Here is an 18999-nt window from a genome sequence, read left to right as displayed (position 1 = left end):
TCCAGCCCTGGTCTGGGAAGATCCCACATGCCACGGAGCAACTAAGCCCCTGCACCATGCCTACCGAGCCTGCGCTGTAGAGCCTACAAGCCACAACTACTGAGCCGGCGTGCTGCAAATACTGAAGCCCATGTGCCTAGAGCCCGTGCTCCACAACAACAGAAACTACTGCAGTGAGAAACCCGCACTCGACAATAAAGAGTAGCCCCCACTCACCTGAACCAAAGAAAGCCCGCCTGCAGCAACGATGATCCAACGCAGCCAAAAATTAATTAAGATAAATAAATAAAAGGAAATAGGTTTTAAAAAAAAAGTATAACAAGCACAAATTCAAATAGAGTGGTTGCCAATCCTGAGAAGAATGGTCCAGAATCAAAAGTCTCATTCGAGAGTGGGCTAGGGCTCAATTTTTCCTCTACAAGCAACTAGTTTCATGACAGTAGGGACTTCACTTTTTCATTTGAAGTAAAAGGGAAATGATGAAAATAACTTTCTATACCAACCCAATGAAATCAGGGCGGAACTTTTGTTCCTCCTACAGATTTTTTGGTGATATTGAGATTTTTGTGATATGTAGAGAATTTGGCGGGGGTGGGGGGATGTTGGGTATTTTGTGATAGTGGAGACTATTAACGTTGCCTTCACTTGCGGCTGTACTAAGAAGGATATTTCAGCTTCATCCACCAAATCCTGGTTTACACAAAACCTTAATTTGGGTGGGGCATATGAATATGGGTTATAACAGTCATCTCCTAAAACAGCTTGGAAATACTATATGGCCATCAATCCCTTTCTCCAATATTCTACTTTCTTTTCAAGATGAGCCATGGATACATACGACAGTCCTCCTGGAAATTAGGTGTAGGAACAGGTAAAATTTTGGTTTGTAAAAACAAAGTTCAGGAATATTTTGTAAAACTTGTAGTGATGAAAGTGGACAAAGGGCAAAAAGATAACTTTCCCCACCACTTATCTGGAATTTAGTTAATGAGCAGATACATATTTAACCAAAACAAACAAAAAAAGAATAAGAAAGCCATACAGTATGGTGCTGGCTAGTTAGCTGAATTTCGTTGAAAAGTTTAATCATTTAAAATAGGCATATGACTTAGGAAAAAGATATTTGGTGCTAAGTTATCCACAATTTGATGTTAAACTACATATCACAGAAAGTTAAGTACATGGTCTACGTTTCCTAATGTAACAGTATACTACAGGAGGTTGTGGACAGCAGCATGGTATAACCTGAGGAGACTGAAACACCCAATAGGAGTCAGAACACTGTGGTCAGATTCCAGCTCTACCACCTCATCTTGGTCAAGTCATATACTCCGAGTGTGTGGTTTTAATGTGAAAATAGGTAAAATAATGTGTGTCCATCTATTTTACAGGATTCCTGTGAGAATGAAACAAAAATAGGAAAACACAGAAAACTATACATTCCCGTAGAAATATAAAGAACCTCTCATGGCGTTAACTACAGAGTGATGGAAGGAGAGAACTTTAGGAAATGCAAGAAATGAATGCAAGAATGGCTGAGTGGCAGTGCCAGTGCCAGCAGTTGTATGCCGTTTTAAAACAGTCTCCAGCACATTTAGAAAGAAAAAACAGCCTGGCTCTAGGCAGCTTTAGTTCTCGTCCTGGAGGTGATACCATGGAGAGCGCAGAGAGCTGCGAGGTGGTAACGGAGGAGAGCCTTGCAGTGCTGAAGCCTTGGACCAGCCTAGTCCAAGGGCTCAGCGCCTGGAGTCCTAGTAAAAACTACAACTCCCAGAAATCCTGGGCCCCAAAGGGGGCGTGCCCAACGGTGTGCGGGCGGAGTTGTCAGAGCAAGCGGGGCCCTTGTCCCGCGAGAAGCTGCTCGAGAAGTGGCGGGAGTGACGGCTATGGAAGCGCTGGAGGAGAAAGAGGCGCAGGTGATGGCGCGGGAGCGGGGCTTTGCGGCATCCCAGAAACCGCGTCTTTGATACACCCACCCTGCTGGCGGATCTCCTGGGCACGCCACTTTTACTTTGTTCCTCTGCTGGTCCATATCTAGCCCCGCCTTCAAGATCTGTGAGCCTCCCCGCCCCACCCTCCTTAGACCATCGCCCCCCACCCCCACCCTTGGAAAGGGAGTTTCCCTTCCTTCCCGGCCTTCCCTGCCAGGATTCGGGCTTGGAGAGGGTTTGAGGAGAGCCCCCTGGTACGAAACCTACCCCTGGAGACTGGAGGGGGACTTCTGAACCCAAAGTCAACTTCCAGCCAAGCCTAGCCGTCCACTGCTGCTTCCTACCAGAATTTTCACACCAGACCTGCTTCAGTGTCTCGCATCCCAGCTCTAGGAGTTTCCTGGCATTGCGAGTCTTGTGGTGTGTTGAGGACCACCCTTTTTTCAGACTTTGCAACTGTAATAATGCCTTAGCACCTGCATATTGAGCTTTAAAGTTATTCGAGTGATGTAACATATTAGCCTATACTGCTTTCGTAGCTTTGAGAAAGGATAGATTGTTTTCTGGTAGTTTTATTTATTGTGCTTGCTCACTTTTTATTTCCTGACATCTGATATCTCTCTCCCTAAAGACAAATTAGGATGTGAAGTAAGTAGGATGCCAGAATATTCATGGAAAGCATTTCCTTTGCTACTCATCACGTCTTGGCCATATTTTCTTCGTGCTATTGCAAAAAACAAGGCTTACAAAATTTGTATCCCTTGTAATGGTTAGGTTGCTGCCTGGTTGAAAAAAATATTTGGAGATCATCCCATTCCACAATATGAGGTGAATCCGCGGACAACACAGATTTTGCATCACCTTTCAGAACGCAACAGGGTCCGGGACAGGGATGTCTACCTGGTAATAGAGGACTTGAAACAAAAAGCAAGAGAATATGAATCAGAAGGTGAGATTAATTCCAGAGTGTTGAATGAGATAATAACTAGAGGTAACCAAATTGTTTAACACTGAAGTATACAAGATTGATTTAGTGTAGACTACTTGCCAGTTTTGCTTCTTTATTTTACCCAGATTTGTCTTACACTGTGTTGTTATAGTAACTATCATAAATTTCATTATAGTATATATTTTATTGATACTCTGATGGTGAAACAGTAACCCCTAAAAGATAAGAGTCTAAACTTATTAGCCTGACATATACGATACCTGTGGTTTTTCACTTACATATCTTTTGGTCTCTTTCCAGTCTCCATGCTTTAGTTATAATGAGCCATCATGACACCTGAGGTGGCATCCATGAACTGTGACTTGAACAAATCACTCTGTTTCCATGTATTCATGGGACTGCATGAGAATTTTCTGCTGTGCATATGTAGTTTAAAAAAGTGTATTCAACACATCCATTGTCTTTATAACACAAACCACAAAATGATTGGGAATATACAAAAGAGGAAAGAAGTGAGATCTACGTTTGCCTACACTTAAGCAGGTGTATGGCATATGTTACATATGTTGTTTTGAATGTAGAGCAATTTATATTGTAAATCTATTGCATATGTGCTTTTTTCCAGTTTTCTTTTAAAACATTAATATGCAGTAAAGTGACTTTTTGTTTGGTGTACTGTTTTAACACACATGGATTCTGAGAACCACCCCCACGGCTAAGATGCAGAACAGTTCTGTCACCCCCAAACACCTCCCCTGTGATGCTCCTTTGTAGTCATACTCTCCCGTATGCCTTTAAACTTGTTTAAATTTTAAATGATTTTATTTTAGTAGTTATTAAAATAAAGTATGGAGAAAGGGGCTTTGAGTCCAGAAAAATCTTATTTTGCAAGAGCTTTCTTTTTGTCTATACTATTATGTAATGAAAATTCAAATGATTTTAAAAGTAAGATTATTCATGGCTGTCCTTGAGTACTTTTTTTTTTCCTTGAGTACTTTTTATGGTGGCATATATTAAGTAGCAAATGTTTCTAGTAATGCATACAAAATTTTGACACAATTTTCTGTACTAAAGTATCCAGAAGAGCCCTGCCACCATTGATATCTTAACTCTACACTTCATGTACTTTATTTTTTTCTTAAAATATTTATTTATTTAGGCTGCGATGGGTCTTAGTTGTGGCATGTGGGCTCTTAGTTGCGGAATGCGGACTTCTTAGTTGCGACATACTCTTAGTTGTCGCACGCATGTGGGATCTAGTTCCTTGACCAGGGATCGAACCTGGGCCCCCTGCATTGGGAGCGCAGATTCTTACCCACTGGACCACTAGAGAAGTCCCCATGTACTTTATTTTTTTTTAATTAATTAATTTACTTATTTTTGGCTGCGTTGGGTCTTCGTTGCTGCGAGTAGGCTTTCTCTAGTTGCGTCGAGCGGGGGCTATTCTTCGTTGCAGTGTGTGGGTTTCTCATTGCTGTGGCTTCTCTTATTGCGGAGCAACAAGCGGCTCCGAGCACAGGCTCAGTATTTGTGGCTGGCGGGCCCTAGAGCACAGCCTCAGTAGTTGTGGCACACGGGCTTAGTTGCTCCACGGTATGTTGATCTTCCTGGGCCAGGGCTCAAACCTGTGTCCCCTGCATTGGTGGGAGGATTCTTAACCACTGTGCCACCAGGGAAGTCCAACCCCCCATGTACTTTATTTTTTCATTTTTTTAAGGTATTAAGATTATTTTTATTATTTAAAAAAATTTTTTTTATTTTTGGCTGCGTTGGATGTTTGTTGCTGAGTGCCGGCTTTCTCTAGTTACGGCAAGCGGGGGCTACTCTTCGTTGCGGTGTGTGGGCCTCTCATTGCGGTGACTTCTCTTGTTGAGGAGCACGGCCTCTAGGCACACAGGCTTTAGTAGTTGTGGCATGCAGGCTTCAGTAGTTGTGGCTCACGGAGCACAGGCTCAGTAGTTGTGGCGCACGGGCTTAGTTGCTCTGAGGCATGTGGGACCTTCCTGGACCAGGGATTGAACCCGTGTCCCCTGCATTGGCAGGCGGATTCTTAACCACTGCGCCACCAGGGAAGTATCCCCCACCATGTACTTTAATTGTTACTCCTCTTCGCTAAGTTTTTCCTCCTTTTAGACAGGAAAGCTGTCAAGCAGAGAACAGAAAATTTATGGAACCTTGTAACAAATACAGATTCATATACACTGTTAAGGAACTCCTGCTTCCAGAGTTTCTAAATTTTGAGTAGTGATACTATATAGCCCCCAGGACTTGAATGACTTTTGAGCAAAAGATCATTTCTTTGATTTAGTTTTTATTTCTGCACAGTACAGTTCTTTGCAGCACGTAAGATTGGAACATTTTGGAAGTATTTTCAGGAATTGGGAAAGGATGTAAAAGTTTTGTATGAAGACTTTTTTTTTTTTTCCCGTTACGCGGGCCTCTCACTGTTGTGGCCTCTCCCGTTGCGGAGCACAGGCTCCGGACGCACAGGCTCAGCGGCCATGGCTCACGGGCCCAGCCGCTCCGCGGCATGTGGGATCTTCCCGGACCGGGTCACAAACCCGTGTCCCCTGCATCGGCAAGCGGACTCTCAACCACTGCGCCACCAGGGAAGCCCTATATGAAGACTTTTTAATCGTGACAAATACAGATGAAACTATTGAAAACATTCATTCTTTATACTGCCAATTCTTCAGTTGAGGAGGAAAATTAAAAGAAATTTCCCTAGCTAGAACCTCCAATAAAATGTTGAATAGATGTACACATCTATTAGAGTAGACATCCTTATCTTGTTCCTCATCTTAGAGGGAAAGCATCTAGTCTTTACTGTTGAGCGCAGTGTGAGTTGTGGGTTTTTTGTAGATGCCCTTTTTACGGTTGAGGAAGTTTCTTTCTATTCCTACTTTGTTGAGTGTCCATATCATGAAAGGGTGCTGGATTTTGTCAGATGCTTTTTCTGTCTATTGAGATGATCATATGACTTTAGTTTTTTATTCTGTCGATATGATGTGTTACATGAATTGGCTTTCAGACGTTAATCCAACATTTATCCATAAGATAAATCCACGTCCTCATGGTGTATAATTTTTTAATAGGTTGCTGGATTCAATTGCTAGTATTTTGTTGAGAATTTTTGCATCCATATTTATAAGAGATAGTGGTCCGTAGTTTTCTTTCCTTTTAATATGTCTTTTTCTGGTTTTAGTGTCAGGATAATATTGGCCTCACAGAAACAGTTGAGAAGTATTCCCTCCTTCCTATTTTTTGGAATAGTTGATGAAGAATTGGTATTAATTCTTTATGTAATCTATAGAACTCAATGGTAAAACCATCTGGACCTGAGCTTTTCTTTGTGGGTAAATTTTGATTACTAATTCAGTCTCTTTGCTTACTGTAGGTCTATTAGATTATCTACTTGTTCTTGAATTAGATTCAGTAGTTAGTGTCCTTTTTGGAATTTGTCCATTTCATCTAAGTTATCTAAATTTCTGGGTACAATTGTTCATAGTATTCCTTTATAATCCTTTTTATTAAGTAGGTAGATCAGTGGAATGTACTGTCTTCTGATGCTAGTAATTTGAGTCTTTTTTCTTCTTAGTCAATCTAGGTGAAGGTTATAGCACAGGAAAGTCTGCTCAATATATATATATATATTTAAGGAAATGACAGTCACCTGATATTCATAGTGGTGTGCTTTATAGTTTATTTTATTGCCATTGTTTTATTTTTTTTAATATTTATTTATTTATTTGGTCATGTTGAGTCTTAGTTGCAGCAGGCAGGCTCCTTAGTTGCAGCTTGTGGGCTCCTTAGTTGCAACTTGCCGGCTCCTTAGTTGTGGCATGCAAACTCTTAGTTGCAGCATGCATGTAGGATGTAGTTCCCCAGTCAGGGATCGAACCCCGGCCCCCTCATTGGGAGCGTGGAGTCTTAACCACTGTGCCATCAGGGAAGTCCCTCTGCTCAATATTCTGTAATAACCTAAATGGGAAAAGAATTTGAAAAAGAATAGGTACTCTACATATATAACTGAATCACTTTGCTGTACATCTGAAACTAACACAACATTGTTAATCAACTATATTCCAATACAAAAAACAATTTTGTTTTTAAATCTAGGTGAAGGTTTTTCAATTATGTTGAGCTTTTTAAAGAACTAGCCTTTGGTTTTAATGATTTTTTTCTTCTTTTTTAATCTATATTATTAACTTTCACTCTGTTCTTTATTATTTCTTTCATTTGGCTTGCTTTAGGTTTAGTCTGCTCTTCTTTTTTAAATGTTTTAAGCTTAGGCTATTGATTTGAAATCTTTCTTCTTTTTTAACATAGGAATTTACAAGTATAAATTTCCCTCTAAGCACTGGTTTAGGTGCATCCCCTAAGTTTTGGTATGTTATGTCTTCATTTTCATTCACCTCAAAGGAGTTGATTTCTTTTTGACCCATTGGTTATTGGGAGTATGTTGTTTAATTCCACATATTTATGAGTTTCCCAAATTTCTTTCTAATTTCTAATTTCATTCCATTGTAATGGGGGAATACTTTGTATTATATGACGGTATTATCATTATAAAATGTCCCTGTTTATCTCTAGTAACATTTTTTGTTAAAAAGTCTATTTTATCTGATATTAGTATAGCCACTTCAGCTTTCTTGTGGTTGCTGTTCGCATTATATATCTTTTTCCATCCTTTATTTTCATTGCACGTTGCTCTATTGCACTTCACAGATATTGAGGGGTCTTTTTTTACAAATTGAAGTTTTGTGGCAGCCCTGTGTTGAGCAAATCTATCATTTTTCCAATAGCATTTGCTCACTTCGTATCTCTTACATTTTGGTAATTCTCACAATATTTCAGACTTTTTCATTTCTCTCTCCCTCTCCTTGGGCCTCCATATTCCCTGAAACATAACAAATTGAAAATATTCCTATTAATAACGCTACAGTGGCCTCTAAGTGTTCAGGTGAAAGGAAGTCACATGCCTCTCACTTTAAATCAAAAGCTAGAAATGATGAAGCTTAGTGAGGAAGGCATGTTGGAAACTAAGACAAGGCTGAAAGCTAGGGCTCTTATGCCAGACAGTTAGCCAAGTTGTGAATGCAAAAGAAAAGTTCTTGAAGGATATTAAAAGTGCTACTCCAGTGAGTCATTTCCACTTTCAAGTCATTCTTTAATAAATACATTTCATAAGGCTATAGCTGGCATAGATAGTGATTCCTCTAATGGATCTGGGCAAAGTAAATTGAAAACCTCTGGAAAGAATTCACCATTCTAGATGCCACTGAAAACATTCGTGATTCGTGAGAAGAGGTGAAAATATCAGCATTAGCAGGAGTTTGGAAGAAGTTGATTCCAGCCCTCGTGGATGACTTTGAGGGGTTCAAGACTCCAGTGGAGGAAGTAACTGCAGGTGTGGTGGAAATAGCAAGAGAACTAGACTTAGAAGTGCAGCCTAAAGATGTGACTGAGTTGCTGCCATCTCATGATAAGACTTTCATGGGTGAGGAGTTGCTTCTGATGGATGAGCTAAGAAAGTGGTTTCTTGAGAAGGAATCTACTCTGGTGAAGATGCTGTGACGATCGTTGAAATGACAACAAAGGATTTAGTATATTACATAACTTACTTGATTAAAGCAGTGGCAGGGTTTCAGAGGATTGAGTCCAGTTTTGAAAGAAGTTCTTGGGTAGAATGCTGTCAAACAGCATTGCATGCTACAGGGAAATCATCTGTGAAAGGAAAAGTCAAATCAATGTGGCAAACTCTGTTGTCCTATTTTAAGAAATTGCCACAGAATTGCCCAGCCTTCAGCAACCATCACCTTGATCAGTCAGCAGCCATCAACATCGAGGCAAGACCCTCCACCAGCAAAAAGATTATGACTCACTGAAGATTCAGATGTGGTTATCATTTTTTAGCAATAAGGTATTTTTAAATTAAGGTATGTGCATTGTTTTTTTAGGCATAATGCTATTGCACACTTAATAGACTACAGTATAATATGAACATAACTTTTATATGTTCTGGGAAACCAAAAAATTCACATGACCCTCTTTATTGCAATATTTGCTTTATTGCAGTGTTCTGGAACCCCAGTATCTCTGAGTTATGCCTGAATTTGTATCTTTGAATGTGAAGTGTGTCTCCTATAGACAGCATGTAGTGGGATCCTGTTGTTTTTTTCAGTCTTATAATCTCTGCCTTTGGGTTGGATTGTTTAATGCATTCCCATTTAATGTTATTATTGATATAGTTGTATTTATATCTGCCAATTTACTTTTCATTTTCTATATATTACATCTTTTTTTGTTTCGCTGTTTTTCCCTTATCGCTTTCTTTTGCATTAAGTTAATATTTTCTAATGTAACATTTAAATTTCTAAAGTGATTTTTTAGTTCTTTCTTTTCAGTTCTTTTTAGTGTTGTTCTGAGGTTTGCAAATAAATCTTACCGGCTCAGCTTCATATTTGTACTAGCTTAATTCCAGTGAGATAGAGAAATGTTGCTCCTATGTAGCTCTATTCCTCTTTTCCCCGCTTTTGTGGTATTATTGTTACACATATTACATCTAATAATATTATGGACTTAACAGTGTGCTGTTATATTATTACTTAACCATCTGTAGTCATTTCCTTAGCCCTTTACACCTTTACTACCACCACATCCTTTGTGCTGATACATTTCTATAACCCAACAATACCTTATATAAATATTATTTTATCCAATTGCTTTTTAAGTCAGTTAAGAGAAAAACGAAGAAAAAAATGCATTTATGCTCTTTATAATTCTGCATTTACCTTTACTGATAATTCATTGATTTTTGTGCGCATTTGAATTACTGTTTGGGGTCACTTGCTTTAAGCCTGCAGAACTTCCTTTAATATTTCTTATAAGTTGGGTCCAGTGACAATGAAATTCTCTCAGTTTTTGTCTATCTGGGAGTCTTCATTTTACATTTATTTTTGAAAGAAAGCTTTGCTACCTGTAGGATTCTTGCTTGACAGTTTGCTCTTTGAGCACTTTGAATATGTTATCCTGTTGCCGTTTAGTCTCCGTTGTTTCTGTCAAGAAGTTGACTGTTAATCTTACTGAAGTTTCCTAGTATGTCATTTTTCTTTTGCTGTTTTCAAGATTTTCTCCTTGTCTTTTTTTTAATAAATTTATTTATTTATTTATTTTTGGCTGTGTTGGGTCTTTGTTGCTGCTCACGGACTTTCTCTAGTTGCGGTGAGCAGGGGCTAGTCTTCGTTGCAGTGCACGGGCTTCTCATTGCGGTGGCTTCTCTTGTTGCGGAGCATGGGCACTACGCGTGCAGGCTTCAGTAGTTGTGGCACACGGGCTCAGTAGTTGTGGCTCGCAGGCTCTAGAGTGCAGGCTCAGTAGTTGTGGCACACGAGCTTAGTTGCTCCGTGGCATGTGGGATCTTCCTGGACCAGGGCTCGAACCTGTGTCCCCTGCATTTGCAGGCAAATTCTTAACCACTATGCCACCAGGGAAGCCCCCTCACTGAATTTTAATAGATTTTCTTGAACAGATGTGTCTTCATTTGCTGTTTGTCCTTAGGAGCATTTCCAGAAGCTTTAAATGGTTGTGTTTTGTTTTGGGGGGCATCTTTGTTTTACTTTTTGGGTTTTTGTTTACAATTTTCACCAGTTTCACTGGAGGGTAGGTGAGCAGACCTCCTCACACTGTTATGTTGGAAGTCAGACTCCTGGTGGATTGATTTTTGGCAAAGATGACAAGACAATTTAATGGAGGAAAGAATAGCCTTTTCAGTGAACAGTGCTGGGATAGGTGGATATCCACATGTACAAGAATGAAATTGGACCCTGCCTCATAACATATATAAGAATTAACTCAAAATAATGAAAAACCTAAAAGTAAGAGCTGAATCTAAAACTCAGAAGACAGCATATGTGTATATCTTCATAACTTTGGATTTGGCAATGGTTTCTTAGCTATGATACCAAAAACACAAGCAACAAAAGAAAAGTAGGTAAATTGGACATCATCAGAATTAAAAACTTTTGTCCTCAAAGGATACCGTCAAGTAGATGAAAAGACAGCCCACAGAGTGGGCTGCAAATATTTGCAAATTGTATATCTGATAAGGGACTTATATCTACAATAAATGAAGAATTCTTATAACTGAATAATAAAGAACCAACCCAGTTAAAAATGGATAAGGGAGGGAATTCCCTGACAGTCCAGTGGTTAGGACCCCACGCTTCCACTGCAGGGGCCCAGGTTCTATCCCTGGTCAAGGAACTAGGATCCCATAAGCTGCGGCCAAAAAGAAAGGTTAAGGGATATGAATATACATTTCTCCCAAGAAGATATACAAATGGCCAGAAAGCACAGCATCATTAGCCATCAGGGAAATGCAAATCAAAACCACATTCCACTTCACACCTACAAGGATGGCTATAATCAAAAAGACAAGGTCTTGGATTATCATTTTATCAATCATTATTCAGTTCTATGAATGATCACTGTGCAAAAAAAATAAATAATACAGCTGTTGAAGAAGACATTGTGGAGAAATTGGAACCTTCGTACATTTCTGGCAGGAATGTAAAAATCAGTAGCTTTGGAAAACAGTCTAGTAGTTCTTCAAATAGTTAAACATAGAGTTACCATATGACCAGCAGTTCCACTTCTAGTTATATACCCAAGAGAAATGGAAACATATGTTTATGTAAAAACCCGTACGTGAGTGTTTATAGCAGCATTATTCATAATAGCCAAAATGTGGGAGCAATCCAAATGTTCATCAATGGATGAATGGATAAATAAAACATGGTAAATCTATACAATGGAATATTATTCTTCCATAAAAAGGGATGAAGTACTGACTGATACCTGATACAGAACGGATGAACCTTGAAGCCGTTATGCTAAGTCAGAGAAACCAGTCACAGAGGATCACATATTATATGATACCATTTATATGAAATGTCCAAATTAGGCAAATGAATAGAGACAGAATGTAGGTTAGTGGTTGCTAGGGCTTCATGGGTTGGGTAGCTGGAAAATAATGACTGAGGATTGTGGGATTTCTTTTTGGGGTGATGAAAATGTTCTAAAATACTTTAGGTGAGTGGATTGTATGTTATGTGAAAGATTACAATAAAGCTGTTAAAAATTAAAGCAAAACAAAGATCTTAGTCACCATAAAACTCTTACATCTTTTCAGCTAAGCATCTTCAAGACCTTCTCCTGGAGAGTGTGAATTTTTCCCCTGCCAATCTCTCTAGCACTGGTTCCAGGTATCTGAATGCTTTGGTTGACAGTGCTGTGGCCCTTGAAACAAAGGATACCTCACTAGCTAGGTAACTCTTGTGACAATTTTAATTTCTGCAGTCATATACACTGTAAGGTCTTGACCTAAGGAGCTTTTGTTTCTCAGGGTAATTCTGTATAGGAAATTAGCAGTGTATGCAGAAATAACTGAATTTAGTTAACTCCTTATCATTGCTAGTGAGTATGTATAATTACTTCAGATAAACTTGGTATTGGTTAAATTTTAGTGTTTTCTTCTTTCAGGATTAGGTTTGTGAAGGCTGGTTCTCTTGTATATTTGAAAAGGGATTAGGTATCACATCATTCCCTATAAACAGTACAAAGAGCAGTAGGCTACATCATCTGTTGAGCATAGAGTAGTGATTTTTGGTTATGTCCCTACCCTATTGGATAGAGTAGGTTAAAGACCTTCAGTTCTTTGTGACAGGCATTTCACCTATATAATGACATTATCCTTCTAACAACCTTAAGAGGAAACTGAAGCTCAGGAGAGGTGAGTTAAATAATTTCTCTGAGCTAGTAAATGGCAGGGTTGGGATTCAAACCTGGTCTGACTCAAAAGTCCATAGGACTATCACTGTTGGCTGCCTCTTAGCTAGGACTACTACTACAACTTATAATCAGAGAATTGTATGGCCATTCTGCTTAACTGCTAATATAAGAGCTTGGAATATATACAAATAAATATATATATAAATATATATAAATATATAAATAAATATATATATACACACACTTAAATAGTAGAGTTTTAGATATAAGATCATGTGGGCCGTATGGCAGCAGAAATCTAGACTTGAATTAAGTCAATTCAGCAGTCAATTAAGTCAATTCACCAAATACTAATTATATCCTAGGCATATAATCTATGTAACTCTTTATGTAACTACCTGTCTCCCTCTCCCTTCCTCCCTCCCTATATATGTGTGTGTGTGTGTGTGTGTGTGTGTGTGTATATATATATGTTTGTGTGTGTGTGTGTGTGTGTATATATATATATATATATGTATAGCTATACATATAGGCACTGGGGAAGCAGAAATGAATAGAAAAATGAGTGCCAGCAAGTACAGTCTCTGCTCATGGTAAATTAACGGAGATGGACATGTAAAATTATAACAGAGTATGACAGCTGCAATACTACAGTAATGTAAAGCTGTAGCTAGGAAGCACAGAGGAAGGAGTAGTGAATTCCAGAATGGGAGTAAATCTTATTTGAGTTTTGAAGGACAAATGGAAATTTGCCAGCTGAAGAAGGTTATTCCAGACAGTGAGAACAGCGTGTAAAATAGTATAGAGGTATGAAACAGCATGGTTAAAGAAGAATCCACATAGAAATAAAATCAGTTTTAGAAATGAGGAATAATTGTAATTATTGTCCTTAATGTCCATTTACGTGACTAGATTCTTCTTTTAGTTTTATCCCTGCAGTGAATGATTTGACCTCTGATCTTTTTTGCACCAAATCCAAAAACGAAGAAATCAAGCTTGAATTGGCAAAACTTGAGAAAAATCTAACTGCAACTTTAGTATTAGAAAAATGTCTACAAGAGTAAGTAATTGAGTTGGAAGTGGTGACAATTTTTATTATAAAGGCAGTAACAGGACATTAGTTTGGGCCATAGATATGATTTAAAACAACACATTAGGAAATGGGAAGATAAAATGTTTTTTTAAGTAGAAAATGACTTGGGTGAAGGTAGGAGTGGTTGAGTACATATTTTTACCTTTTACTTTATATAGTTTCTTTTTTCTCTCTGTTTTACAAATAACCTGTTAATAATTTTCAAAATGTATGTGAATTTTTTTTTTTACTTATAAACTATGGTGCAACTTAAAGTCATGTTATATTTTGTTGCCCTTTCTTAATAGAGCTCTGGTATCCCTCTTGATGCTTTGGACCTTCTTTAGGTCCCTGTAGCCCCAGAGATTAGATGCTGGGGATCAGGAGTATGTGTATGCACAAGTAATTTACTGGTGTGTAAATTTATCCAACAAATATTGACTATGTATATGCAAAGCACTGTGTCATGTCACATTTAGGAGAGAGGCCTTTGGGACCTCCATAATTCAAATTAACTTTAGGATCTGTTAAGTCACTTTTTTGAGCAGCAGATCTACTTTCTCCAAGAATAATTGGCATAAATTAATCTTAAAATTATTTAGTATTCCTTGAGGAAAATCCCAGATGGCAACATGGAGGGAAAGATGACCTAGAAGGGTGCTTGGTAGCCAGTCTGGGATATAAAATTTATGGTAGAAAATCCAGCAAGTTTGTTATCTCCTCTTGATACTCTTGACTAATCCAGAGTTGAATCGAAAAAGTGGTAGAGCTTCCTTTTTATAATAATTTCACTGAGAAGAAAATGTTCTCAACTTCATTTTTTAAAGGGATCTTAAGAAGGCAGAGTTGCATCTGTCTACGGAAAGGGCCAAAGTTGACAGTCGTCTTCAGAACATGGACTTCCTAAAAGCCAAGTCAGAGGAGTTCAGGTCTGGAATTAGAGCTGCAGAGGTTTGTATGAAGGACTGAATATATTTAGCTCGCTTCAGACTTATTTTCAACTTTCATCCTCAGAAATAGGCAGTATTGTTATTCCCTTTTTACGACCAGGGAACTGCGTTGAAGGCGGGTAACTTACCCAAGGTTACACAGCTACTTAACAGCAGATCCAATTCAGATGCAGGCTGCCAGGCCCAGAAGCTCAGGCTCTTAAGCACTGCCCCCATCTCGTCACAAATCTGTCTGAAATGCCTCTCATGCAACATAAAAGTGCTTAGGAGCAGGTGTAGTCCTTCATCTATGATTTATAACTTCTCTTTACTGTGTTATATATTGAAAATATTTCATGAGGGTCACTTGCAAAATAATTTTTTAAACTGAACTCCCTTTTTTTGTAATTGTAGGAGCAACTTTCAGCCAGAGGAATGGATGCTTCTCTGTCTCATCAGTCACTGGTAGCACTTTCAGAGGTACGCTTACTTTAACCCAACTTAACTTTCTTTAAAATGTTAGTGCACAATCTACTTTTCCATTTGTTTCTTTTTATAGAGCTTTATTCACTATTGACCTGATTTATTTTCCTTTACCGCTGTACTTTATGTTCACCAGTATTTATATCTTTATTACTTGTTTATATATCTTCTTCCATTTGTTTGGTTTCCTTTATTTATTACTATATGCTAGAAACTCTTTGCTGGAGTCAGTTATATGTTATTGATTTATTTATTGAATGAATGTATCGAGGGACTATGTGCTAACCACCTAGGTCCTCCTCTTTATTCTCTTTCAGTAAAACACAGGTCCCATACTCCTGTAGAATGCAATTCTGGGGTTTTAGATTGTATAAGGGTTTTATCTTTCATGGGAAGAGGGAGAAATGAAAGGTTTTGTTTTACTTTTTTTTCTTAAGACTTTTTTGTAGTTTGATTTTTGGAATTTAAAATTGGCAATTCATAAGTATGTATTTGAGACTCTTAATTATTCCCTGATGTTCTGATTCCTCTTAATTACATTGTTTTGTATTCCTAGGCAGCATACTTAAATCTTATTCTTAATAAATGGGAGTATAACTTTCCTATTATAGCATCTTCTAAGGATTGTTTCCATTTGTTATCCATTTGTCTTTGAAGCTCTTTATTTGATACATTATTTAAACTATGCTAATGTTAATGCTTTGTCATGTTTTATTTCAGAAATAGACAGTGGTTAGTTGCATTGTGAATATCTCTTACTCTGTGTTTTTTTCACCCCCAGAAATTGGCAGAACTAAAACGACAGACTATACCTTTGAAGAAAAAATTGGAGTCCTATTTAGATTTAATGCCGGTAATTATTTTTATGAAACAAACAAAAAAAAATGTTCCTCTTCTCTACCTTTCCCCAAGGGCACTAAATGATCATGAAAATACTGGGTCCATGTTTAAGGATTTAAAATCTATGCTGAGGGACTTCCCTGGTGGTCCAGTGGCTAAGACTCCATGCTCCCAATGCAGGGGGCCCGGGTTCGATCCCTGGTCAGAGAACTAGATCCCACAAGCCTCAACTAAGAGTTCGCATTCTGCAACTAAAGATCCCACATGCCACAACTAAGACCCGGTGCAGCCAAATAAATATTTAAAAAATAAATAAAGTCTGTGCTGAATTTTAGTATTGTATGTACATTGGATATACTTTCTACAACATTTTTTGCCTTTAGAAAAGGATTGTTACATTCTTTTTCCCCTTGCATCCTAGCTGAGGCAACATAACCTCCCTTATTTTATTTTCCTTTAAAAGAATCCATCTCTTGCTCAGGTGAAAATTGAAGAAGCAAAGCGAGAATTAGTAAGTAGTTCCATTTTTTCCTTCCGATTTTAAAAAAATAAATGCTGACATAGCTAAAGCTCCCTTTCTCCTCCTTCTTTCCTTTCTACTCAGAGGTGAGCCACAGTCCCAGACTTGCTGTGTATCATTACCATGCATCTTTTAATACTTTTTTGGCATATACGTATCTTTTTTCTTCATAAAAAATACATAGTGGTCTTTTAAAATTTTGTATAGATTTTCCTGTATGGAAAAGGAGGGTTGAGAGACATAGAATATTCTAGGCAGAAGGAATTAACAAAAGCATAAGAGCTGAAAAATGGAGGACTTTTTCAAGCTTTGGCAAGTGAAGCAGTCCAGCTGCTTAGGAGTATGCAGTGGAAGATAGGGCTGAAGAAGGTCAATTGGTTTATGAGATGAAGGACCTTAAATATAAAGAAGGTTGTTCTTGGAGGCTGTAGGGGACCACTGAAAGTTGTTCTGTGTTACCTTGTTTTTTAAGCTAAAGAAAATGTGATAAAGGTTATGCTTTTTGATCAGGCCAGTTGTTTAAGAAGATTTTTCTGGAATCAGTGTATAGGGTGGATTGGAGGAGGGAAAAAGAAAATTGCAGAAACTAGTTGGCCTGCTTAGGCCAGATGAGAAGTAATGAGAACAGTGGCAATGAGATTGGAAAAGAGTGATGTGAGAGACATTGCAGAAGTATGTTGCTTAAGGAGTAAAAGTCAGAAAAATCTATTCAAGTATCACTGCAGTCATTCACCTCTCTAAAGGTCCCCCCCCCCCACCTTTTAATGTTTAATAGCATCAGGAGTCTGAAAACTTTTGGGGTGTGGGAAGTGGGGAGATATAAAAGCAAGGGGAATATCTCAAAGAATATTTAATATTTTGTAATGGTATTTTTTAAAATTTCTGTTTCAGTGTTTTCCCTTTTTGCTTCCCGTATTTTAAATAACATTAGAAGTTAGAGCACCTTCTTTATGTCCTTATTTATAATATTTATGCTGTTTCTTTCTTCCTTTAGGATACTGTTGAAGCTGAACTTACAAAGAAAGTAAACATGATGGAACTGTGACCAGAGCCAAATAAATTTCATCTTAACACAGTAAACTGAATAGGACTTTAAAGAATTATTTGCTCATGGCATTCCTTACACCTTAATTTCTGTGTTCTTAGATGAGGTAATAATGTCATTATTGATAGAATAGTGGTTTCTGATTGTGTATTAAATTTTTATGCTCAAATACAGTTTTCATATGAAAAAACATTGGTTTTCTATGCTGTTGGTGGTTAAATGTCCTTCAGTAGTTCTCTTAGGTGAACTGTGACTGTTGTCCTGCAGTCGCTCACTAGGTCAGCTAAGTGAAAGGGAAAGGTTCTGCAACTTCAGTTATGTTTCTCCCACACCCCCGATCAGCTTACCTGCCTACCTCCAAATGTTCATATATGCAGGAATTTGGTTTATGAAAAAGATGACCTTTTAAATCAGTAGTAGAGAGATAGGTAATTCAATACATGGTGCTAGATCTGTACTTCACCCCTTATATCAGGGTAATTTCAAGGGATCAAAGATTTAAATATTTTTTTAAAAAGTTAGTAAAAGAAATCATGGAGGAGTTTTAATGTTTTGATTTTTAAATAATCACAGAGTCAGAAACTTATGACAAATCCAGGAGCCATAAAAAAACGATTGAAATGTTTGAAAATTTTGAAATACCAAAACTTCCTGTATGGCAAAGTCTTTCATAAATAAAATCAAACCATGACAAATGTAGTGTAGAGAAGAAGAGAGATTTTTCACTATGTAGCTTTTTGGACTTCAAAAAATTTTGTGGGCTTCCCTGGTGGCGCAGTGGTTGGGAGTCCGCCTGCCGATGCAGGGGACGCGGGTTCGTGCCCTGGTCCGGGAGGGTCCCGCGTGCCGCGGAGTGGCTGGGCCCGTGAGCCTTGGCCGCTGAGCCTGCGCGTCCGGAGCCTGTGCCCCGCAACGGGAGAGGTTACGGCAGTGGGAGGCCCACGTACCGCAAAAAAAAAAAAAAAAAAAAAAAAAAAATTTTGTACCATGGAATCAAGAAGCAATTAGTTTTTTAAAGATTATCTAATTGACCTTAAAAATTTCCCTCCTCTCCTTTTCCACAAATATATGGCTAAAGACATTTGTATTTCCTTTTTTGGAGACTGTCCATTTCCTTTAGCCATTTAGGTATGGTGGTTTGATCTTTTTCTTAACAGTTTAAGACAGCTCCTGATGTGTTAGCTATATTTGAATTGTAAATATTTTCCAAGTTTGTCGTTTGTCTTTTAACTTAATTGCAGTGCTTTTGGTAAGGTAACTTGGTAGGTTGACTGTGGAAATAACCACCATAATTCTTCCCATGCCTGTGCACTCACCCTTTGTATTGTGACCTTGCTACTTCTCCCGTTGAGAGGTGGAGTCTATATCTAGCAAATATTAGAAAAACAGAGGATTAAAAACTGGTTGTGTGGGACTTCCCTGGTAGTCCAGTGTTTAA

General features: G+C 38.2%; 1 protein-coding gene across 4 annotated transcripts; it reads left to right on the top strand.

Annotated features, from left to right (window-relative positions):
- Positions 1 to 1844: 1844 nt before the first annotated feature.
- Positions 1845 to 17753, top strand: HAUS1 (HAUS augmin like complex subunit 1). Of its 4 annotated transcripts, none has more exons than XM_032603355.1 (9): positions 1845 to 1916; positions 2706 to 2880; positions 12074 to 12209; positions 13598 to 13732; positions 14572 to 14695; positions 15088 to 15153; positions 15938 to 16009; positions 16460 to 16507; positions 17511 to 17753. In XM_032603355.1, the coding sequence occupies exons 1-9, from the start codon at positions 1887 to 1889 to the stop codon at positions 17559 to 17561; spliced, it is 837 nt and encodes a 278-aa protein (XP_032459246.1). In that variant the 5' UTR covers positions 1845 to 1886; the 3' UTR covers positions 17562 to 17753. The 4 variants fall into 4 exon arrangements, 3 of the variants coding, with proteins under 3 accessions (XP_032459246.1, XP_032459248.1, XP_032459247.1); XR_004345478.1 differs by having other exon boundaries at positions 1859 to 1916; positions 16418 to 16507; XM_032603357.1 differs by having other exon boundaries at positions 1867 to 1916; positions 12074 to 12146.
- The last annotated feature ends 1246 nt before the right edge of the window (positions 17754 to 18999 follow it).

The sequence above is a fragment of the Phocoena sinus genome, chromosome 14, assembly GCF_008692025.1.
Source record: "Phocoena sinus isolate mPhoSin1 chromosome 14, mPhoSin1.pri, whole genome shotgun sequence".
NCBI classification, from domain to species: Eukaryota; Metazoa; Chordata; class Mammalia; order Artiodactyla; family Phocoenidae; genus Phocoena; species Phocoena sinus.
Note: the sequence above shows the minus strand (reverse complement) of the source record. Positions and strands in the feature narration are given on the sequence as shown.

What these genes read in the sequence shown, in the direction of transcription:
- HAUS1 (XM_032603355.1), top strand. Translation starts at nt 1,887, where the DNA reads ATGGAAGCGCTGGAGGAGAAAGAGGCGCAG. An exon ending in TGGAGGAGAAAGAGGCGCAG is followed by an intron (nt 1,917 to 2,705) that starts GTGATGGCGCGG and finishes TGTAATGGTTAG; the next exon opens with GTTGCTGCCTGGTTGAAAAA. An exon ending in CTGGAATTAGAGCTGCAGAG is followed by an intron (nt 14,696 to 15,087) that starts GTTTGTATGAAG and finishes TTGTAATTGTAG; the next exon opens with GAGCAACTTTCAGCCAGAGG.